The following is a 24,557-nucleotide window of genomic DNA, read 5'->3' as shown; positions in this document are numbered from 1 at the left end:
GCCCTCACAGCCCCACAGGGCCAGGCAGAGACTTGGTGCTCAATTAAATGTTTCTTTCCCCCAGCATCGTTCTTCCCAGGCCCCCGAGGCTCCTTCGCCCGGCGCCTGCTCTAGTGGTAGAAGGGTGAGCCTAAGGCAGGTGGGAGGGGGAGTTCAGTCAGTCTATACTGAAAAAGAAACAGCCCCACCCCCCCACTCCCGGATCTGCCTTCCTCCCTGGAGAGAGTGGGAAGGGGTGACACTGGGGCCCCATGATGGAGGGCCCAGACTGCACTGTCCCAGCTCCGGCTGGCCCCAAAGGGTAGGTGTGTCTCGTGCGGTGCTTTATGAGCATCAGGCTCTTCAGTGGCGAGAGCACACCCTGTCACTGTCCCAGAAGCTCCACAGCTCTGACCCTCCAGCCCTGCCTCCTGCTGGAGACGGGGACACCATCCCCACCAGTCTCAGCCATGCCCAGGCGCCCATCAAGGGCGAGTGGAGGCCCCAGGCCAGGGAGGCAGCAGCCCGGGCAGAGGGAGCCCAGGCTTGGCCCTTCCCCAGATTACACCCCTGCCTCTGTGTGAGCCCTGGGCTTTAACTGCTTCACCACACAGGGGGGCTCAGGTTGGGATGGGTGCAATGACCTTTGCCACACCTTTGCAAATTAGGGGCTGCTAGGTTGTCCCAGCTCAGCCAACTTGCCACCTAGAGGTGGTGTACTCAGATTCCGGCAGTGCCTTCTGTCATCTCTGCCCGCTTGCTCCCTGCTCCTAGATCCTGTGCCCCACCTCCTGTCAACCTGCGTAATGATCTGAATCCAGGTTGGACTCCGCTGTGTTCCCAGCCCAGGCACAGACCATTGAAACAGACAACCCCACTGCTGGAAACTGGGTTACAACCCAAGGCCACCCCACATGCTGCAGGGCAGACTTGCCCTTTGGGATTTCCTGGCTGGAATCTTTATGGCCAGGCCTCTCTTCCACAGCTCCACCGGGAAGGCTTGAGCCACCCACCTTCAGAGCAGCAGGTGGAGGCCTATTGAAAGGTGGGGCAGAGACTGTCCGAGGGGCTTCGTCAGCCCAGTCCAGCATGTAGCTTCCTCCCCGCTCCTTATGCCCTGATTCTGGGTGTCCCTTGCGCTACCCGAATCTCATCCTAATTCAGGCTGCGGAGAGAGACAGAGGGGGCAGTCGGCCTCAGCTTGGCCTGCACTGGCCTCGGTCGCAGACTGCCACATCCCCTTCATATGAGCGCTTCAGAGACCGAGCTATGCAGGGCCTTATTTACAGATCCCTTCCCCCCCCCCCCCCCCCCAGGCAGCGAGAGTGTTCCCAGGAGGCCCCCTGGCTCAGGGGCTCTTGGTGGCTCCCTGGTCTCGGGGCTCTGGTCTGAGCTCCACAGCTGGACATGTGATGCTGTCTGGGTGGCTGTCCCAGGAGGGGGGGGTCTGCATCTTCCCTCCTCCAGGATTCAGCCACCTTGTAGGCAGAGGGTGGGGGGGAGGCTTGGCCTTTGCCTTCAGATTGGTGGTGCTGCTCTAAGCCCCGGTAGTTGAGATGGTACAAGAGGACGCTGTTACTTTCTCCACTGGGTGGAAGGCTGATTGCCACTTCAGCCACCCCTGCCCTGACCACCCACGGCTGGGCATAGGAAGAGTCGCCTAGAATAACCCGAGCCCACCCCTCCTTGGTTTCTTAAACATTTGCTAGATTCCCAAGGACAGCCCCCAGGCCGCAGCTTTCTCACTGGTTTCCCTCAGCCCTCTGCTGACACCCCTCAGCCTCTAGCCCCCAGCCTCAGGCTCTATGACCGGCCTCCCAGCAGCCTTGGCACAAGTGGATCCTGCTGGGTGCAGGGCTCTCCTCTGGGGTCACCTCTGCTCACTCCCCCAGGGCTAGAAACCCTGCCAGCCTTGGGACCGACCCGCTCACCAGCCGAGCTTCAAGAAAAGTCAGAACCTGCTGCTGCCCTGACCTTGGGCAGAACCCTCTCACGACCCGCCCAGGTCGGCCCTCCTCCCACAGCAGCCACCACTTCCTGGCACGGAAGGGGGTAGAGCAGGGTGCCAGCAGTCTGCATCTTCAGGGGGACAGTGGCCCCGAGGGCAAAGCCACGTGGGTGGGGTGCATGGAGCAGAGTCATCAGGGAGGCAGGACTCCTGGAGCAGTCTTGTCCCTGTCCCTGGTGGCCCAGGGGCCTCCGCTACCCTTCTGGGCAGGGAGTGGGTGCTCTGCTACCTCAGCAACCCCATCTGAGTTGGGAGTCCTCGGTGCCTGGATTCTAGCCAGCCAGGCCTTGAGCCTGAGGCCTGCTAGTCCCGGCTGCCACCTCCAGGAAGCCCTCCTCATTTCTCCCCTTTCTTCTTGGCTTCATTCTTTTCATCCTCTTCTACCTTGATGGCCACTGTGTCCACGCTGTCCTCCTTCTTCTTCTTCTTGTCCTCTGCGGGAGGGGGAAGAGACCAGGGTGTAGCAGGGAGGCAAGGGGGGGCTCGGAAGGGAATGGAACCCGGGCCTGCCACCTCTGTCCCATCCAGCTGCCTCCCGGAGCAGTCTCGCCTGCTCATGCTACCCATTCTCGGGAGGGCTCTCTCCCGGGGCAGGGCCAGGGACCCCTATTAACCTGTTGGGGGCTGATGGAAGGGGGCGAGGAAAGTGGCTGCCTCAGCCAGGCCCGCTCACCTCCAGGGATTTCCGTGAGCTCATTGAGAGGCGGCACAGTCTCCAGCTTGTCCGTGTACATCTTGGCGGCCTTCCGCTGCAGGTAGCGGGCCTCGATCTCCTTCCGGGTCCGTGGCACGCGGCAGTTGAAGACACAGCACAGAGTGATGACTGCAGGAGGACAGAGCAAGCTTGGCTGGGCACTGCGCTTCGGACACCCCAGTGGACACCCCAGCTAAGAGGCCCCGGTGGTGGGAGATGCAGCATCCTGAGCACACTGGCCTCAACCGTCCGCTGCACCCTCCGGGCAGTGTGCTCGGAAAGGCTTGGACTCAACGTAAAACTCTGCCGCCAACTTTTGGAACAAGGAGTTTTGTGTTTTCGTTCTGTGTCGACAGTCACGCAGCCAGCCCTCATCTGACTAGAATGAGAGGGTTCCTGGCGGCCAGGGGACAGACGGAGCCGTATCCTGATCCCGGCCCAAACTTCCTAGAGGCCCCTCATGCCTCTCGGCGCACCCTGGTTTTCCCTCCCAGGCTCCTGAGAGCAGGGCCAGAGCCTCCTGTCCCAGTAAGCATGTGGCTGAGGACAAGCCTGGCCTCCGGGCTGGGCAGGGCCCTGGGGAGAGGGCAGAGACCCTGCCCTGGGCGTTCACCCCAGAGGAAGTTATTCTAGGAGTGATTTTCCGACCGAGGACAGCTGCACCCACGCTAGTTGTGCCAAAGCATGGAGCTGGTCTGTCTGGTGATGGGCAGGACAGGGCAGGGCTTCCAGGACCTGGATGGAGGAGGTTTATTTTCCTAAGGCCCCCAGTCTGACCACCTTGGCCCTGGCCCCTGGGGAGGGGATGAAGCTGGATTCTATTCCAAATCAGATGACCAGACATAACTTCCTGGCAGTCCACTGGGGGCAGGACAGACCAGGACTATTTTGGGGAGGTTGGCCCAGAGCTATGTCGCCCGGGCTGGAGCACCCTCTAGGGCAGTGGTTCTCAACCTACCTCAGACTGTGACCCTTTCATACAGTTCCTCATATGGTGGTGATCCCCCGCAACCATAAAATTATTTTTGTTGCTACTTCATCACTGTCCTTTTGCTACTATTAGGAGTCGGGTGACCCCAAAGGGGTCCCCACCCACAGGTTGACAACCACTGCTCTAGGTTCATTCTGTGCAGCACTTCAGCAAACAGGATAGCCCTGTTGGGGCTCCCTCAGATGTATGGGATTTTCACGTGAATAGACAGAATGCTCTCAGAGCTGCCTGCTAAGGATAGGATTCCTGAATGCCTGGATGGGGATCCCCCAGCACCCTGGCCCGCTGAGGGGGGCTGCTGGGGCCCGGAGGTAGGCCTGACAGGAATACTGTGTGGGTGTCGGTGTGGGCAGACTGCAGGGAGCCCAGTGCTGCTGTGGCCTGTCCCCTCCCCCAGCCACCTAACTCGGTGCCCTCTTGGCCCCCAGTCCACTTGGGCTCGCCTCCCAGAGGCCACTGAGTGGGTAACTGCGGGCAGCCAGAGCGGGGCTCAGACCCCCCACACTCCGGCCTGTCCCCCTCAGCCTGGCCTGGCTGCTGCTCCGCAGAGCAGTAAAAACACCGCATGGCTTGGAAGGAGTTCTAGGGCCTGGGCAGGGGCCTGAGATTCGAGATGTCCCCTCAAGCCCCTCAGGCCCTGGGCTGTGGGGGTGGCCACTAGGAGCCATCCACCCAGTGCCCAGCCGATGGGCAGCGGGAAAGATCTGTTGATGTCCCCCCGCTAGAATCTCCTGGAGTCCTGGGCAGTGACTGCTTCCCTATGGCTCAGGGGACTGGGAGACCTATTTCTCCCCTCCCGGAAGTAAGGTTAAGGGAAGGGTGGTGGGTGTGGCTTGTGTGCAAGTGTCTCTTCGGGACCACCACTCTCTGATGGGGGTCCAGGCATGCCCAACCGGCCACAGCCACTGAGCCAGCCGAGTCCTGAAGCCCACAGTGCCCAAATTCATCCCTGCTCCCTGGGGACCCAGAGCTGCTCCTGGGCCCACCCCCTAGACAGTACCCCAGGTCCCTGCAGGCCACATGCCTTCCCCAGCCCTGCCTCTTGGTGCTGGGAGCTGTCCCCTTCCCAGGACACCTGGGCTGAGGGATCACCACTGAGAGGGCCTACTGGCTCTTAATCTTGGCTGAAAGCTGAATGCCAGCTCCCACGCCAGCTGTGAAGGAAGGGCAGGGGGTAGAGGGAGAGGGGGCTGCTTGTTTCTTGCTTCTGGAGAAGCACATCAGATGTCCATGCCTCCATGAATCCTCTGGGCCTTGCCCTGCCCTCCTGGGGCCTCATCTCAGGACAGCTCCAGCCAGAACCTAAAATAAATGCAGCTTCGGCAGGCAGGCAGCACTCAATGAATGCCCCACAGGGGCCCCAGGCACCTTCCAGCCTCTGCTCCGACCCTCCCTCTGCCCCAGTGGCAAAGGACCACCTTTGCGGCCCTCCCCATGGCAAACCCCACCCATGCACCCAGCTCAGAGGACCCCTACTGAGGCTCCCTCCACACCTCCCCGGCACACACGCTCCCTGTGCCCCATGGAGACCCGCAGCAGACCCCGCTCTATGCCACGGCCCTTGTCCCACCCCCAGACTCCTCTCTGAGTGACCCCACCTCCTTATCCCCAGGAGAGGAGCAGATCTCCTGCTTTTAACTGAGGAGGGGGTGAGTCATCCCGGGAAATGGTATGTGATCCGGGCACTGTTGTTGGAAGGCTGGGAGCCTCTGGGCTGAGCTGTGGCTCCCCAGGCCTGGCTGGGGCCCCTGGGTGTGGGCCCTTTAAGTGGGCCAGACTGTAGGAAAAGCATCGGGAGGCCTCCGATAGGGAAAAATGACACGTTGTTGTTGTCCTTGCTTCAGCAGAGTCCCCTGTAATTACCATAATTGCTAGGTAGCTGCCTTCCTGGTGCAACAAATACTTGGGGTCACCCACCCGGGCCCCTCAGCCCTCCATGGGGACTTTGTGTGAACTGGAAGGTGCCAGGAACCACAGGGGCCTCTTGCTCGCACTGCCCGGAATCACCGCTCCTAGGGCCTAGGGCGGGGTGGCGGGGTGGCGTCGGGGCAGGGGCGGTACTCACTGACGGACAGCACGAAGAGTGAGAAGATGCCCACCACGTGCCACAGACGCATGTCCCAGAACACCACAGTCTCCTTGGTCAGCGGGGGTGGCTTGGGCTTGGGCGGGGCCGTACTGGGCTGCAGGGGGTCCGGAGAGAAGAGGGTGGGTGAGCAAGACAGGGAGTCGAAGGTCGGGACTACCCAGGCCCCAGAGAGGGCTCCGTTCAAGCATTTGAACAAGCATCCCCGAGAATCCAGCGCCCTACACCCTGGGACATTCAGGGTGCAAATCCAGAGCATGGAGCACGGAGCACAGCCCCAGAGTCACAGGCACAAGGACCCGTAGAGAGAGCCTGCATGGCTGATGCTGGGGGCAGTGATGGCTGGGAAGGGCAGATGTGGGCATTCAGCTTGCGGCCTGTCAGAGCAGGCTTGGGAGCTCCTCTGGTCCTGCCTTGGGCCCCACGCTCATGGATTTGGGGGCGCAGGTGGGGGGTGTCTCAGGACCAAGGCCAGAGTCAAAGCAAGCCTTCTGCTGGGCTGGACACTGGCTTTGGCCTCCTGTCTCCCGGTGGCATGAGTACGTGGAGCCACACAGCCCTGTCACCTGACCAGGACCACCACCAGGTGCCTTTGTACAGTCCCTGTCTTCCTGGGAGTCACTCTCCTCTGACCTGAAAGGCTGGACCCAAGTGCTCCCAGAACAGTAAGTTGGCCTCTATGCGGCAGTGACACCTGGAGGCCAAACGATGGAAGTGTGGTTGCGGCGACCTTACCCTACTCTATCCTGTGGGGTTTAGAGGGGACAGGGCCCTAGTCCAGGGCTTCGGGAGCTGATGGTCTTACTCTAAGGGTCAGGAGAGAAAAGACCCTTCCCTGGGGTGCAGAGAGGCCACAGATCAACCTTGAGGGTCTGGGGTGACAAAACCCTGCCCTGGAGGATAAGTCCTACCTGGGGGCATGGTCCAATCCTGGAAGTGTCAGAGAACATAGCCCGCCAGGACAGGGTTACGTTCTGGGGTCTGAGAAGGTTGGATGGGAACATGGCCCTGCTCTTGGGCCGGGGGGGGGGTGTCTGGAAGACACAGTGGTGTCTGGGTCTAAGGGGACAGGGCCCTGCCCTGGGGGCCAGAGGGGACACAGCCCCATCCTGTGAGTGGGTAGAGGCATGTCCCCGGCCCTGGGCTGAGCTCTGAGGGTACTTTAGGAGGTTATATCTCAGCCCAGGTGTGAGGAGACATGGTCCTCCCTGGAGGTCTGATGGACACATCCCTTCCTGAGAGTCTGAGGGGACACGGTCCTCCCTGGGGGTCCGAGGGGACACAGCTTTACCATGGTGATCTGAAGAGACATGGCTTTGTCTTGGGGATTGGAGGAGACAAATCCTGCACCAAGGTCTGAATCGACATGGCCCAGCCCCGGTGGGATGTAAGCTAGATCTGAACCTGCCCTTGTGGAGCGGAGAGCTATCTGACCCTATCTTGGTCACCAAGTTCTGCTGGCGGTCTGCTCAGAAGGAGCGAGAACTCTGAGGTATCTGTGGAATACACTGTGCCCCTTGCTGATTCAATAAATACACTCACGGAGAGAACCCAGAGTCCAGCCATCTCCCGTTCATTCCTCTGCTCTGGATCTAAACACGCATCGAGCACCTACCAAGATCCAGGTACTCCCCCCTCTAAGGACCACCACCCCTCAGCTTGGGTGGGAGATGCTCAGAGAGGACCAGGAACATGTCCCAAGTAACCCAGAGGGTCTGCGTGCCTGGGACTGAGATGTGCCCCCCCCCCCCCGCTTCTTTTCTCTTCACCTGGGTGAGCTGGGTGAGGGCCTTCCTTGCTCTGGTCTCATTTTCTGCATCTGGAACTTAAGTGGGCTGGTCCCAGGCATGTCTGGGAGCTCCCTCTCCCTGCCTGGGGTGGCCACACTGAGGTGGCATTATGGGCTCCGACACACACACACACACACACACATGTGTGTGGAGCTGGTGAACACGAGTGTGGGATCAGGCACATGTGGTTCAGGTACACCTGTGTGAGTTGGGCAGACATTGGTGAATTCCAGCCACCTGGGTGCAGGTTGGGGCACGTGCCTGGGATGGAGCACAAGTCGGTGGTGTCTGGTCTAGGGTCTGGACAGTGGCAGGGCTTGCTGACTCTGAAAGCCCAGTGGGCTGTCCTGGGTGGGCCGTGTGACTGGAAGACCCCAAAGACCAAAAGTAAAGCTCTCACATGCTGAGCCTAGGAAGCTAAGAGCTCACTTCCAATACGTCTGGTCCAAGTCTGGAACTGGGTCTAAGATCTGCCCCCTGGCCAGGATCTTGGGTGTAGGGCCAATGGGAAGGGCCGGCCATCCCTTGTATCCATCCCTGAACCCCTCATGAGCACTGCTGTGGGTCTGAAGCCTGGAGGACCCACTTCCACCCAAGGCTCACAGATTGAAGACAGGATGCTGCCTGTAGGGCTGGCATGTGGGGTGTCATGAGCCCCTACCCTGCCCCTCTCTGGTGCTCCCTGAATCTCTGGGGCTACACCCCACCTGGATCTGGCTGTAGGCATACAGCAGGCAGATGCACTCCTGACTTGCTCCTTCCTGATGAGCTGGGGGAACACAAGTTCCTGGAGGTGGGGAGAGTCCTTGGCTCAGAGCTGTCAGCTGCCTCTTCTCAGGTCAGCTCAGTTTCTGCCCCTCACAGAGGACCTTTGGAGTTGAAGCCATCAGGCTCCCCTTACAGGCACACTGGAGCTGACACCTGATGCCAGCCCTGGCTCCTGGTCATGCCCTCCCCCTCGTCAGCCTCAGGGATGGGGTGACATCCGGGTACCGATCTCTGGACACGTGCATTCTCCGCAGACCCTCCAATTCACAACCGTGTTCCCTCAGACCTGCCCCCACTCCCACCCTTGCCCAAGGTTTGCCTATCCTGTGCCCTCTCCTTCCCTGGCTCTTGGGCTTGCTTCTGTTCAGTCCCTGCCTGCTCTCTCTTCTCCATCCCCTAATCCTCCCTGGCCCTGGCCCTGGCCTTCCGCCTCCAGAATTCTGAGTCTGGCCTGCTCCCCCTTCCAGGCTCAGTGAGCGTGGGCTGAAAGGGGGCCCAGGACAACTGCAGATGGCTCCCCGACCCCCACAGTCCCTTCTCAACCCAGCCAGACTCCCCAGCCAGGCTCCCCTTCCTCCTGACTTCCTTGGGGGCCCCAGTGGCTCCCGCCTAGCTCTTCTGACTGTGGGACCTCTGCCCAGCTCCTGCCACCATCAGGGCCCTCCTGGGTTGGGTGCTCCACATAGAACTGAATTGGCAGAGGGCATCCACATCCGTCCAGGGGTCCTTCTGGGGGTGCCCTCGCCTCCTCCCAAGGTGATGGTCCTCTCATTAGACATGGGTCAGCGGAGGATCTCAGAGGCCAAGCATGCGTTCCTGAAATGCATCAGCCCTTCAGACCAGAGTCCCAGTCCTCCTGCAGACTGGAAGCTGGAGGACAGGCCTGAACCTTCCTCCTCACACCACAGCCCCTGTGGTCCCTGCCAGACCAGAGACTGTCGATCAAGGGCTGAGTCTCCCCAGCAGCCAGCCTTGGGCTGGGTCCCCCACTAGGACAAGTAAAAGAAAATGCTGTTCGGATCAGAAAGAGCCCCCCCATCCCTACCCCTCCTGGACAGTGACAATCCCCCGCCCTTGCCACCAAACTCACCTCGACCAGCTGCGCGGCGACCCTTGTGAAGCAGGTCCCCAGCGCGGCCGCGCCCACCGCCCACAGGGGCCCGGGGACCCGCCGCTGCCCCGCCATCTTCCCGCTGCGCCCGGGGCCGGCAGCTGCAGGTCTCGGTGCCGGTGATGGATGGACGGACGGACGGCTGGGCGGGCTGTGCCCGGCGACGCCCCCTGGGCAACCGGCAGGCAGCGGGAGGCTAGCTCCAGCCGCTGGGCGACGAGAGGATATCATTTATTCAACGTCGGTGTCCGGTTCCTGGTGCCCCCCCCACCCGCCCAGCCCCCCCAACACCTCTGAGCCCTCACCCGCAGACAATGAAGCGCTCTGGGCTGGAGGTCCAGGGAGGGCAGAGTGGGCTCAGGAATCCCTGCCCACCGGGACCTCAGTTTCTCCATCTGGGACAAGGGAGAGAGGCCTAGAAAACCCTCCTGATTCTGACATTCTGCATTTTAAGAACCTGCTGGACACAGGTGGGGGGGAGGGTGTTGTCATGGCGACAGGCGCTCAGGGATGTCCTGGGCTTTCAAGGCTGGCTTCCTGCCCGGAGGAGGCTCTGGTCGCCCTGGACACCAGAGCTGGGAAGGTGGGGGCAGTGCAGGCAGAGCTGGATGGTAGAGTTAGCACCCAGCTTCTTGAAGAGGCAGCGTCTTCCGCTCTTTGGGGCACAGGAGCTCCCAAGGGAGGGTCGAGAAAGGACCACTTTCTGACTGTGCCTGACCCTTAACCTCTAGCCCAACCTGAGCCCTGACCCTAATCTGACCTATGTCCCCTCTCTCAGATTGAACTCAGCCCACTCTGCACTCTGATCCTGACCCCAGGGCGAGCCTGGGGAACTCAGAAGTGGAGGGAAGATAGAAGGAGCCTGCTGCCTTTCTTCCTACCTGCAGACCCGGGCGTGTGGGGGGCTGCAGCCATTTCTGTGCCCTTGGGCCAGCAGTCATCTGTTTCCTCTCACACAGGGCAATTTCAGCTCAAGACCGAGGACAACAGGTGAGTTTGAGGTAAAGCCCAGTTCACGTAGTGGGGTTTCCACATTGAGTCCTGCTGATGTGGCCTAGGAAGGATGCTGTGCACCTTGAAAGGACAGGGTCTAAACTCCTAGGAGTCTATATATATAGTACACGTCCTGGGTCACCAAGGTTTGGATAGAAATTCCTTCAAAAGTGTCCGATTAGGAACTGTTATTCTGGGTGGACTAGAGAAACAAGCCCAGAGACACTCATATGTGTGTTAGAGAGAACTTCATATCAAAGAGCAATTGTACATTAAGAAAACATCCCAGCCCAGTCCAGATCAAGTACATAAATCCGTTATGACCCCATATGTCAATACTAGTCCATAAATTCCTCTTTAGACTCGCACAGCCAGGCAATGATGCTGAATGCAGGAGGATCACAGGCCAGTGGGTAGAAAGTCTTGTGGATCCGGTGGAAGCATCTCAGTGCTGCCGAGGATCTCCACGTGGCTCTTCCAGTTCCAGAGATCTGGCTGCATCGGTGTAGTTCCACGTGGCTTGTCAGAAGAAATACGAAGCAGAGAGTTCATCTGGCTTCCAGTGGGCTGTTTATCTCTTTCACACCTCCAAAATGAGGTCATCAAGCTGCGACCTGATTGACAGGATAGACTCCACCCCTTTGGAAGTTGACAGGAGACAGGTAACTGCCACGATCACCTCTTGTTGTCTCCTTGCCTTTCTTCTTTCCACTATGATTGATCTCCTGTCTGCTGGGTGATAGGGCAGCCCAGGAGTTGGACCCTGCAGCTAGCTCCTCCCCTCTCCCCACTGATGGGCACACAGTGGCGACCTGCACAGGCTGTGGTGGCCTGGTTCTCTCTGGCAAGGCCCCCTTGGCCCCTCCTTGGGCCAACCCATTGAACCGGTGACGCTATAGATTCGGAGCCTTGAGGGAGGGGATCTGTAGTTGCCAGCAAAGGACAGCTAGTCAGGGAGGAGGCTGGGCTGGGCCATAGGAACCATGCTCCTTCACCCAAACCCAAACCCAGCTCCCTGCCATTGAGCTGATGCCAACTCGGTGCCCCTGCAGGACAGGGTCGAGCAACCCTCTTTTGTTTTCTGAAGCTGTCTGTCGTTGCAGGAGCAGGGAATCTTCTCTTTCTCCCTCGGAGAGGCAAGTGATTTTGAACTGCATTGAAGCGGGTAGATTGGGCCTCCCCGTCCATCCTCCCTAAGCTTGCCTTGGCCAGGAAACCAGGACTTTCACTAAAGTCACTCCCAGCCATCTCCACCCCTCGCTGCTTCATGACCATCGTCCACAGGCCAGGCTAGAGAAAGTCATGCTGGGCAGGCAGGAAGGTCACTCTTGGGACCAGGGGTCTGGGAAGCTATGGATAGGGTGGGGCAGGGTTAAGTCAGCCTATGACCTTGGGCTGATCATGATTCCACAGAACCTCGGTTTCCTCACTTATGGCCCGGGAAGAGCCATACACCCTTGTGACCGTGTTGATGTGAAGGTTCTCTGCAAGAAGGAATGTGGGCATGCTGAGCAAGTGCTGGCCATGCCACCAGCCTGGCAACCCTCTGCCATTTACAAGACACCCACTCGATGGCAGGGAGCATTCTAAAGAGTCAGAACCACCTCTGAAGCAAGTGTCTGCCCGCCATGTCTGACACTGTCGGGGAGCTGTGTTCCTCCCAGCAGGGTGTTAAGGAACACCCCCCTCCCCTGCCCTGAGGAGCTCCACCATAGCTAAGGGTTTGGACTTTTAAAGGCTGATGAAAATGGACCTGGCAGAAACGAAAATAGAAACTATACTTTAAAAGAAGGGGAAGAGAGGGACTCAGGAGGAAATCTGAAAAGAGGTGACTGGGGGGGAGAGGAGGGGATCTCACCTGTCCCCTGAGGTAGCCCCTGCATTGCCCCAGAAGGAATCCGAGATCTCCCTGTGTACAATATATCATCTACTTTCTGTACCCAGAGGGAGTCCTGGTGGCGTAGTGGGCTGTGTACTGAGCTGTTAACCACAATGCCAGCAGTTCAAATCCACCATTCGCTCCAGAAGAGAAAGATGAGGCTGTCTGTTCCCTCAAGATTTAGTCTGGAAACCCAATGGGGCAGTTCTACTCTGCCCTGCAGGGTCACTCTAAGTAGGAATTGATTCGCTTGTCTTCGGTGCCTCCTGTGTCTAAAGTGTCTGACGCCACTGCCTCTCATGTCACGCTGTCTGCAGAGTCCAGCTGACACCACCTCAAACATGGCAGGATTCCCCATGCCTTAGTACAGCGTTGTGCGAATAACCTCAGAAGTTATCAGCATCGTCGCTTCAAAGCTTAATCATTTTAATGTTCTTTTTGCTCTCTGGAAAAGGTTAAAAACTCACACACACACACACACACACACACACACACCAAATTAGGAAGCTGTGATTCAAAATTCAGAAAACGAAATGAGTGTTAAGGAAATGCAAATAATGAAGCTTTCAATTGATGTGTCTTCTATAAATGAGTAGCTCTCTATCCTGATGGACTCCTGGCCTCAAGCAGCTCAACCCCATTCACGGGGACAGCTGTGAGCTCGCAGGTGGGCTACTTAACCCGTGGAAGCATCTGTCTCTGTCAGCCAATGAGTGGGAGCACGGTACAGAGGGGAGGGATAAATGGTGAAGTGCTTGGCTCTCCACTGAAAGAGTCTGCTGACCTGCTGCCCAAAGGTCACGACCTTGAAACCCTGGGGACCTTGGGAGACGTCCATTTCAGTGGCGAAACCCCATTCCTAAAGCTTGTGTTCTACCTGCTCTAGTGATTCCTGTTTGGGGGTTTAAAACCTTGCGAGGGGCCAGCTAAAGAAGCAGCCATGGGCCTCTTCCCGTCTGGAGCACAGGAGAACAAGGAAAAATGGAAACCTTGGGAAGCTATTCGTCCAAAGGACTGATGGTTCACATGAACTACCAAACTCCCTCTCCACCTCCCAAAATAAAAACTCACTGCCATCGAGTTGATGCTGGTCCTAGAGGGCAGGGTAGAGCTGCCCTCCTGTGAGTTTCTGCGACTCCAAGACTTCACTGGAGTAGAAAGACTGTCTCTCTCGCTCTCAGAGACTGGCTGGCGATTTCTTACTACTGACCTGGCAGATCGTGGCTGGACGTGCAACAACTGTGCCCCCAGGGACGCCCTATGTGAACCACGCCTCCTCTAAAAGCCCAGAGGAACTAGACGGCCTGGCTGCCGTGACCACAGCCCTCTGACCAGGACCAAAATCGAAGGTCCTGGTTGGAATGAGTTTAAAGAAAGATAAAAAGTAGAATATAGTTCAAAGTCAAAAAAGGACCAAACTTACTACTAGCTAGGAAGACCTAGCGGGAACCCCGAGACGTTGGTCCTGAGTAAAGCTTCTAACCTGAAGCTGAAGGAGCTCCTGGAGGCCACCTTCCAGCCAGATAATAAATGGGCCGAGAAAGCAACGGGATGAACGCGCCTCTTGGAAGAATCAACTATAGGGGAGGCGAGGGGCAGCGCTTGCCCCAAACCAAAGATGAGCAGATTAGAAGAGGCCGGGAAACAGGTGAGCGGGGCAGGGAACCGGAGGAGGAGAGTGCAGGCCATTTTGTTCTGGGCATTGGATGCAGCCCCTGCATCTGTATAGGAACTATTGATGGGGGAAATTGCTCTGTCCGCTTTCACCTCAAGCAGTGGTTCTTAACCTTCCTCATGCCGTGTGACCCTTTCATACAGTCCCTCATGGTGTGGTGACCGCCCGCCCCGCCCCCCAGCCATAAACTTATTTTCGTTGCTACTTCATCACTGTCATTTTGCTACTGCTATGAATCGAGCGACCCCTGTGAAAGGGTCCTTTGACATCCCCCCTCCCAGACCCACAGGTTGAGAACTGCTACCCTAAAGCATAATTGAATGTGATCAAAGACAAACCTGTGGAGCACATGGGGTCAGGGTGAGTCAGAATTGACTCAGCCGCAAATGGCCTGACGGTTTGTCTTGTTTTGAATCGTGCATGGCACCAGGACGTCACAAGCCTTCCGGGCATACTTGTCATGATCATGATCGTTGTGATTGTTGTTAAGGGCTCGACCCCTTCAAGCCACAAAACCTCCGAGGCGTTGGCGCTCAGCAGTAGAATCCTCCCCTCCCATGGGGGAGGCCTGCGTTCAACGGGGGGGGGGGGGGGCAAAGTAGCTCCTGGACAGTCTCTACCCAGGGGAGGCTTTAAATGATTTCTTTTAAATTGTTAACATAATGAGTAAGAAAAGAGGATGCAAATTCAACGATGATCTAAGAAGTGAATTTCCTTTTATTAAAAAAACCAAAAATGATTACATGGTAAAATGTGAGAAATGTAATGGTGAATTTTCTATTTCGCACGGTGGGAAGAATGACATTTCAAAGCACTTGGAGACACAGAAAGATAAAAGATATTTAAATACTGCTGCATCTTCCTCCAAAATACAGGAACTTTTCCAGAAAACAACTTATGGAGACGAAGAAAAGAAATCAGCATTACCAGAAGGACGTATGTCTTTTCAGGCTATTAATCACAATCATTCCTTCAGATCTATGGACTGTACATCACAAGTTGTCAAAAAGTTAATCAACAAAAAACTTGCCTGTGCTAGAACAAAATCTGAGGCAATTATGTGTAATGTGCTTTCCCTATATGCATTTTCAGAATTAAACAAAAAATCTAGAAAAAATTAATTTTATATCCATATATTCTGACACATCTAATCATAAGGATATAAAGTTATTTCCAACCATTATTAGATTTTTTGATTCAGAAGCGAATAAAAATTAGAATTTTAGATTTCGTTTCTGTGCCCGGCGAGACTTCTGAAATAATTTTCAGTTCCATTATTAATATTTTGGAAAAAAACAATTTAAAACATAAAATGATTGCATATTGTACAGACAACACGAACGCAAATTTTGGAGGTAAAGTGAGAAGAGGTACAAATAATATTTTTTATAAATTAAACAAAAACTTTAATCAAAACATTATTGGTGTTGGTTGTGCAGCGCATATAATACATAACGCCATTCAAACAGCTGCTGATTGTTGCCCGTAGATGTGCAAAATAGTGTTATTAAAATATATTCTTATTTCTATATATACACTGTGCGCATTGAAATGCTTAAAGAATTTTGTGAAACTGAGGAAGCTGAATATCAGAAAATACTTGGATACAGTAAAACACGCTGGTTAGCTCTTTTGCCAGCTGTTGAGAGAATTTTGAAAATATACGATCCTTTGAAATCCTACTTTCTATCACAGGATAAATGTCCTAGAATTTTAGAAGAGATTTTTGAAAAAGTATCTTCAAAAATTTGGCTAGAGTTTGTATACAATCAAGCAGCTCTTTTTCAAAATGCTATAAAACTTTTGGAAGATGACAACATTTCAGTAATCAAAGTAGCAAATGAAGTTAATAATTTAAAATTTCAGGGTCAAGAGCGGTTAGAAAATAATTTTCTTCCATTACCTATCAGTAATAGTATAAGCCAGTTAGAAGAACAAGGTGCAATAAATCATGCAGATATCATGAATCATGTTAAAAAGTTCTATAGTAACTGCATAGATTATTTAGAAGAGTAGACGGTATTGAACATTTTCAATGGGTCACATTAAAACAAGAACTTAATTGGAATGATGTGCAAAAATCATTCGATCATATTACTCGCAATTTTCCATATAGTAATATTTCTGAAAATGATCTTTTTAATGAGGTATCATTATTTAAAAATTATATTGATAAGGAAAAGGTTAAATCTTGGGCATCAGCAAAAATCACAATAGAGAACAAATGGTTAGAAATATTTCATCATTTTGAAACAAACCACGTTCCATACAATAGTGCACTAAAAATTGTGGAATACGTGCTGTCCCTACCAGGAATTAATGCTGCGACCGAATGTGTTTTTTCCACGGTAAATAAAGTGTGGACATCAGAAAAATCACAATTAAGTGTTGAGACTTTGAAAGACATTTTATGTGTGAAATATAATATAACGAATTCTTGTGAAAAATTTCATGACCTTTTAAACAACGACAGCAATCTACTAAAAAAAATTTCACTCAAATGAGAAATATGCCAAAGAATAAAATAATACTATATATAATTTTAAATGTATTATATTTATAAATTGTACTTATGTTGAAATTTTAAAATATATATTATAATATTATTTTTGCATCCTATGAAAATTTTTGTTGCTCCATATAGACCAGATTTTTAATCAAGAACACCCCACCCCACCCCACCCCTGGTCAATGGTTTCCTGCTTTGCCAATGTTAAAATCTGGTCACCTTATCCTAGTGTGACAGGCAGCAACGCATACGCATTCTGATCCAGCTCTTTCCTTGTGATCACTGTGCCACGATACAGATCCCACACCCTCCCTGGGCTTCCCATTTCCCTTCCTCCCTCTTTCCCCACCCGCTGAACTTTGTCCTTGGGGAGACGCTGCCTGTGTTGGTCCGGATGGACTAGAGAAACAAATTCAGAGACACTCGTATATGTGTTAGAGAGAACTTTATATCAAAGAGCAATTGTACATTAAGAAAACATCCCAGCCCAGTCCAGATCAAGTCCATAAGTCTGGTATTACCCCATAAGTCGATACTAGTCCATAAATTCCTCTTTAGATTCATTCACGCAGCCATGCAATGATGCTGAATGCAGGAAGACCACAGGCCAGTGGGTAGAAAATCTCGTGGATCCGGTGGAAGCATCTCAGTGCTGGCGTGGGTCTCCACGTGGCTCTTCCAGTTCCAGAGCTCTGGCTCCATCAGCATCGTTCCATGTGGCTTGTCAGCCAGAATGTATAACAGAGAGAGAGTATCTGTCCCACCTCCAGAATCCTCAACAGAAGGCCACGCCCACCCAGAGCCTCATTGGCTATGACCTAATTGACAGACTAGACTCCACCCCTTCACAAGTTGACAGGAGGTTATGTAACTGCCACACTGCCCTTTTGCTCTTAAAGCGTTGATTATTCTAACACGGGGGTGGGTTCAGTTCCACACTTGAAGATCAAGGTCCATAGTCTTGTGAGGGGCGGGGGTCCCCACCAATCTTTATCCAACCTGGAAGCCCGGCCTCTTTTAAAATCGTGTTCCTTTTAAACCTGCTTAGAGTTTGGAGACCAAAAAGCAATGTGAAGGACAAGAGCGGGGTGGTAGGGTGGATGGGGAAAGGTTTCTCAATCAAATTCCCATAGGACAGCCAGCCCTTGCTATGCCTGAAGAAGACACCATGTATAGCACTGTAATAGAAAAAAAAAATCTGGTCTTACCAATGCAGTTCTCCATTCCCCGAAAACTTCTTTAGAATAGGTCCCTGTGATCATCCTGTATTGCCCATGAAAATCTATCTTGTGATGACCCCCTTGGTCCCACCCCCCACCCCCCAGCCTGCTGAGCTAACCCCTCTGTCTTGCATTTCACTGAGCAGCAGCCGCTAGGGGTCTTTTGGAACGCACTCTCTTCCGAGCCTGAGAGAGGGGTATGCCTGAAAGAACTTGTCCACAGCCACCCACTGATAGCAGAGGCATGCTTAAACACGTTTTGTTTGGGAAAAGCCCATGCACGTTATGAACCAGAACCCGAGTAGCTGTACTGTTTACTTTACTGATAGTATTTTTTGCTTCACGGTGAGTCCTTAGGGACCAGCCCAGCTTGTAACCCTGAACTAAAACAGTGGGAAGCTCTTGGAACCTGAAACCCCCAAGTTTAAGGTCCAGCTCCAGCGAAGTCAGACAGGGGCAGATCTGAGGCACTGCTGTGGATCAGCCTGGAGTAGGGGTGGGGGCTGGGAGGCTTGGGCCTGTCACACAGCCTGAGGCCTGCTGGGAGTTGGCTGTATGACCTTGTTGGCCCCAGGCCCGGCCCAGAATAGCTCTGGAGCTGGGCCCAGATTAGGTCGGACCCTGTGTATGCCTGAGCATGGGCATGTGAGCTCCGGCACTCAGGTACACGGGAGTGTGTGTGCACTTGTGTGTGTAGCTCTGTGTCTCCAGAGCAAAGGCACCTCGTGCCCACACATGCATGCTTGCGTTCCTGGGAGCAACATGTCCGTCTGTCCTGGTGAATGTGCAACAAGAGCTGTGCTGCACGGAGGCCTTGCCCACTGGCTCAATTGTGGGTCCATGCCACCTTCCCACCACTGCAGGACGCATGTGTGTGCAGGGGACAAGACCAGGGTGCCAGTGGGTGAGTACATGTGGCTGGGTGGCATAGGGGCTCTTGGCTTGAGCGTGAGATGGGCAGGTACCCTAATTAGTTTTTGCTAGTAGACAGATGAACCTTTTTCTTCGTGTGGCTTGCACCTGTGATAGCGGCCCCCATGTCCTCCTAGCGAGGACCGCCAAATGCTTTTGAGCTGTAAACAGGTTGCAGGTGTTCGGGCCCCACATCCCGGGTCTCAACAAGGACTGAGGACCTGGAGTCCAACCTTAACGGATGTCTTGGTTCCTGAGCCGTCATCCTGGAACCCTGCGAGACGAAAACCCAATTCCTGGAAAGCCCCTTATACTGCCCCCACCCCATTTTTCTTTCTTTTCTCAAAGAAGTGTAGCAATTGCATACTAAAAGAACCTCCGGGCTCCTTGCTCTCAACCAACCTGTGGGGCTAGGCAACAGCCCGCAGCTGTGTCCTTGTTCTTTTTTTTTAATAAATCATTTTATTGGGGGCTCATACAACTCTTATCACCATCCATCCATCTATCCGTGTCAAGAACATTTGTACATTTGTTGCCATCATCATTCTCAAAACATTACTACTTGAGCCCTTGGTATCTGCTCATTTTGCCCTTCTCTCCCCTCCCTCCCTCATGAACCCTTGATAATTTATAAATTATTTTTTTCATGTCTTGCACTGTCCGATGTGTTCCTTTACCCCCTTATTTGTTGTCCACCCCCCTGGGAGGGGGTTATAGGTAGATTATTGTGATTGGTTCCCCCTTCCTCCCCCCCACCTTCCCCTTCCCCTCCTGGTTACGCTCATTATTGGTCCTGAGGGGTTGATCTGTCCTGGACTCCCTGTGTTTCCAGCTCTCATCTGTACTCTTGTTTCCCCTTGACCTTTGACTAGAAAGAAACTCCCTTGTCCTTCTTCCGGTGAGTGTGTCCCTGTCTGTCGCCCTGCCATTGGGTAAGAGGTGTGAGGTCCGGGTGCAGGGCCTAACAAGTGCAGGGACCCAAGGGTAGACAGACCCACTGGAGCCTCAACCAAGGCCCCTGAGGGTCCAGCTGGCTCCAAGCCAAGAACCAGCTGAAAAAGAGGCTGGGCAGTTTTCACCCCATCTGGCAGATGATGAAACGGGCTTTGCAGTGCCCATGGTGTTGCCCAGTGATGGAGAGTGGGTGGAGCATGACTGGCCCCCAGCCCAGAACTCGGACAGCTTTCCAATTCCCCTAGACGTCACCAAACAGGAAGTCAGGGCTCTCTGGAGGAAGCCGAGGGAGCCCTCCCTTCCTGCCTGAAGGAAGCATTGCCTTCCGTCGTCGGCGGCGTCAGTGACAGGCTGGCCCCTCAGGCTGGCCAGAGATGCACAGGATCAGAGCTCACCTGCTCAGGGCCTGTTTGTGCATAGACTCATGGTCATCCTCCCACCCTTGGCCTTCCCTCCCAAGCCCAGAGACTCCCCTTCTTCACCCCTGACCCCATCCACACCGTGTCTCAGGGGCCCAAATGACCTGCCAAGATCCTGTTCATCCTTGAACGAGTCGCTTGGACCCCCGGAGACTTTGCCTCCCGACCCCTCCAGAGCCCCGTTTAACCCCTGTGGGGAAGGCACTGCTAAGGCCCTCTCACCAGCTGAGACACCAAGTCTCAGAGAGGCTGCACACTTCTTTAGGGTCACACAGCAAAAGGAAGCCCCACCAGTTTCCCCAGCAGGCCCCTTTCCAGCATGCTCTCCAGGGAAGACCCTGGAGGCCTCTCTAGCACCTAGAGGCTGCATTTCATGGTTCTGCTCTGGTTGTGGCCCTGCCTGGCTGTGCTGTCTGCTCAGAGAAAGCAAGTGTCCACAGGCCATGGGGGTTATGAGCTGGGGACAGGCTAATGTGCGATGCAGCTGGGATGTTATGGTCAGGGGCTGAGAGGCAGTCCTGGAAGGCAAACTAAGGTAGGAGTGGGAGGAGCCAGAGAGGTAGGAAGGAAAGGCTGCCGGAGCCTCAGGAAAGGCTGGCAAAGACAGGGGTGTGTCTGTGTGTGGGGCCATCCCACCTGAGAGGTGGGCTGTTAGGCCAAAGGGCAGGCAGCAGACTGGGGCTCCAGGGATGGGGGTGGGAGGACTTTGGGGAGTGAGCACTCCCTTGGGGTGCTGGCTGGGGTAGGGAGTCTGAGGTTGGAAAGGGGGCGTTCAAACTACGCCAGGTGCCAGCTTAGGTCCCTTTGGGTCTGGAGAAGGGGAGAGGGAAGAAGGGTGGTATCCAACAGTCACCGGACCTGAGGATCATCCAAGGGGGTCGAAGCTGGCAAGCCCCAGGCCCCCATTACCTCGGTTGAGATCTTTCTTCAGGGCGGGCAGGATGGGGGTGGCCTTGGACTTGAGCAAGGGTCTGATGGGCCTTTTCTGCTCTCCCACCGTCCCCCAACCCCTGTGAATCTAGATCTTTATGTCTCGGTGCTGTCAGCCAGGAGAGAGGCAGCCGCGACCCAGCGACGCCGGTCAGTCCCTGGCTCCTGCCTGCCAGGGAAAGTGATGGGGGACTGGACTGTGGGCCAGAGGGGGACAGGGGCACAGACAGCGGGCTTCTTTGTCAGAGGCTTGAGCCCAGGTCCCTCCCCCTCCCGGGAGGTCCCGAATAGTCTTCAGCTACCCTTCCAAGGTCGCGGGCCCTGGCGCAGAAACCCGCGGGCTTCACGGTCCACTGGGCCGTGCTGGGACTCGGGAATGGGGGTGGGGGAGTCCGTCTCCCCAAGGTCACCCCGACCGGAGGGGCGGCGGTCTACCCCTCGGTCAGCTAGCTCCACGCTTCGCTAACCCACCCAGAGCGCTCCGGAGACTCGGTGCGGGAGGCCCACAGGGGCGAAGATCGAGGGGGGTCGCAAGGAACTGGGGTGGGGCCGCCTTCCAGACACGCCCCCTCCCTCTCCTCGGGACCTGCGGACGGGAGGCGAGGCGGCAGAGGCAACTGACTGCGTGCGGTGTTGGGCCGAGGGGTCCGGCCTCCGAAATACCCTCACCCCGCCGCCGGGTCCCAGAAGTCCTGGGACGCCAGAGGACGTCAGAGCAGAGGGGGACCTGGGGCGACACCGCCGGCGCGGGCGCAGCCTGGCCCCGCAGCCCGCCTCCTCCAAGGCCGGCCCTCCGCCGGTTGCCCACGCCCTGCAGCACCTCCGGGGGCGGGGCGTCCTGGGGGCGGGGCGTCCGGGGGCGGGGCTGGCGCTGGGACGTGGTGGGGGCGCCGCGCGCGGCGGGCGGGAGGAATAGGGGCGGCGGCTAACGAGGAGCGTCAGCAAGCGCCGGGCCGGGCACCCTCGCTGCGCAGGTAAGGGCGGGATGGAGGGGGCGCGTCTGGGGGCAGGCTCTCTCGCTCTGCGTGCCCCCCACTCGGCCCCGGGGCTCTCTCCCCCTCGGGCGCCGCGTCCTCGTCCCTCCCGGACTCTTCGGTACCGTGCGGGACTCGCGCCCGGCCGTCCGAAGAGCCCCTGGGGGCCCCCACGGAATGGGCGTTCACAGCAGGGACCACCCAGCCCTCGGGTCACCGGCCCAGGCTTAGGGGCAGCAGCCGGGGTCGTGGCTGGCACGCTGCTGCGGGGTGTCGCCCAGCCTGCCGGGCTGTCAGGAGGAGGTGACGGACGCCGCGCCGGGCAGGGCGCACGGGCTGGAACCTGGGGCGCCTCTAGGTGCTGGTGCCCGAAGTGAGCCGCGGGCGCCGAAGCGTGGCGGCCGAAACAGGATCGCGGCTCTGGGAGCCGCCTGCGTGCGCCCGGGCCGGGAGGGGCCGGACAGCTGGGAGGTCCCAGAGTTGGAGGTGGACTGCTGGAGCCCAGAGGTGCGGAGGGTGGAGCCAGCTGGGGACCCTGAGGGCACAGCTCTGACCACTCAGCCCTGTCCCAACGCTGCTTGACCCAGCGGCCTCCAGGGCAGCCCTGGAGAAAGCTCCATTGCAAACAGCTTGCTGGCGGGGTCAGACCAGGAAATACCAGAGTGAGGGCCGTGACAGGGTGTGGCCCAGGTACCTGAGTGGACAGGTCAGGGGAAAGCCTCCAGTGACCTTCCCCTGGGGGGTACCAGGAATGCAGGGGCAAGAGCTGGTCTGACCGAGTCAGTGACAGACACCTGACTGACTCACTTGGGCACGCCAAGACTGGCCAGGGCTGTCCTCACCCCACCCCTGGGGAGATTCAAGGCCACCTACAGACAAGGTAGGTGTCTGGGAGCTGTCAGGAACAGCTGTGTGCCCTCAGGTGGGACGCATAGCCTCTCAGAGCCACGGAGCTGGCGTGAGCTTGATGAGGCTGGAGCCAGAGAGACCTGGGCCTAAGCCCTGTTCTTGCTCTGCAGTGTCTCCTGGCCCCCTGGGCCTCAGTTTCCCCATATGTATATCACGTGCAGCTTGCATGAAGGAACCTTTGAGGCCTGGACAGAGGATGCCCATGACCAGAGGGGTCTACGTTGAACAGTGGAACTAGGAGTTGGGTCCCCCTCATATGAAGCATCAATACCTGCCTCCCAATACTGGGGCCTTGTCCCTGCCCCTATAATCTTCCTATCGCCTCCAGAATGAAGTCCCAAACACCCTAACCTGGAGCAGAGCTCCTTGGGGACCCCTAGATGTGTCTGCCCAGCCCAGTCCACAGCCTTCTTTCTTCCCCTGCCCCTTGCCCCCACTCCAGAGACAGACTACACATCTGGCTTTTCCCCAGAGCAGTATGACTCAGTTTCCCTTTGGCCCACAGAACTGGAAGAGCCCCAGAGCAGTAGCTGCTAAACTGTGTCTGTGTGACTCACCTGGAGGGGCCGCAGGGCCACTTTGATGGTAGAGGAGGCTCTGAGGATCAGACCCCCCACCCACAGCAATGCGCCCTTGGCACTCTGTCCTTTTGAGGAGGACTAGAATAGTCCGGGACACTCTGCTCAAGCTGGGACCCCCGATAGAGAAGTTAGCAGCGGCGGAGGATGTTCAGATTGGGGAACCCAGCCAGGGCTGAGGGGCTGTGGGGGATGTGCCTAGGACAACAGCTACAGGCAGCCATGGGACAGAACTTAGCAGGGACCAGGCCCCCACCCCCCACCCCTGGGGAGAGGGGGCAGAGACACCTCCCTGCCTGGGATGTCCTGCTGGCTAGCGTGGGGTGAGAGGGTGGAAGGGTGCTGGGATTCACGGCCTCCCACCTGGCCAGCTGTTTACTGTGGTTTCTTTTCTCCTCACCCAGGTCTGGACCCAACTCTTCCCATCCTGGCTGCTCCCCACGCCTGGTCTGCTTGGGGTGTCCTGGCTTCTCCACACCAAACCTCTGGCTGACTGGCAGCCATGGTGGAAAAAGATCAGCCTCCAGGGACCTTTCTAGGTGAGGGTCAGCTGGGTCCCAGCCCTACTTGTCCCACATCTGCCCCTTCCACTGGACTCTTCCTGGCCTGTCTGGGCTTACCCGAAGCCCCCTGCCTCCCCAGGGGCTGGGGCTGCCTCAGGTTCCTGCAGAGACAGAAGCTGGGCTTCCGGCCGAGTCCCTTTCCTGCCTCTCCCTCCTCCTCGGCCTCACCCTCCGCTGAGGCAGTAGCAGGAAAGGTGGGGCAGGAATGCCTGGCCAGAATCCTGAGACACTCATCTCAGCCTGCTGGGCCCCAGACACAATTCCAGGATGACATAGGTTCTGCCAGGGGTCTAGATGCTATATGGGCTCAGGCGACCTTATTGGGTCTTCTTGGGCCATCTGCTCATCCTTAGGGTTTGGCCTAGGCTGCCTGATGTCTCCCCCTGCCCCCTGCCAGAAAGATAGGCAGGCTGGGGGTGCTGGGAGGAAAGACTCTGACTTTCACCCCTTGGAGGTCTGGGCAGGTTTGAACTCTCAAGACCCTGGCAGCTCCTCCCCAGGTGGTCCCTGCCAGCTCATAGGTTCTCTCACTCCAAGCCAGGAATTCCACAGGCCCGAGCCCACCTGCACAGCCCCAGGGAACACCCCCCCCCCACACCTGTGGAGGTTCAGCCA

The 24,557-nt window shown here is 56.2% G+C and overlaps 1 protein-coding gene across 1 annotated transcript; it reads right to left on the bottom strand.

The window, feature by feature from the left end:
• Positions 1–2,323: 2,323 nt before the first annotated feature.
• TMIE (transmembrane inner ear) lies at positions 2,324–9,502 on the bottom strand. The gene is made up of 4 exons (XM_075548975.1): positions 9,407–9,502; positions 5,738–5,855; positions 2,661–2,810; positions 2,324–2,421 (listed from the first exon to the last, which is right to left on the bottom strand). Exons 1-4 carry the CDS (start codon positions 9,500–9,502, stop codon positions 2,324–2,326), a joined length of 462 nt encoding a protein of 153 aa, XP_075405090.1.
• Positions 9,503–24,557: the final 15,055 nt, after the last annotated feature.

The sequence above is a fragment of the Tenrec ecaudatus genome, chromosome 4 (assembly GCF_050624435.1).
Source record: "Tenrec ecaudatus isolate mTenEca1 chromosome 4, mTenEca1.hap1, whole genome shotgun sequence".
In the NCBI taxonomy this organism is placed as follows: domain Eukaryota; kingdom Metazoa; phylum Chordata; class Mammalia; order Afrosoricida; family Tenrecidae; genus Tenrec; species Tenrec ecaudatus.
Note: the sequence above shows the minus strand (reverse complement) of the source record. Positions and strands in the feature narration are given on the sequence as shown.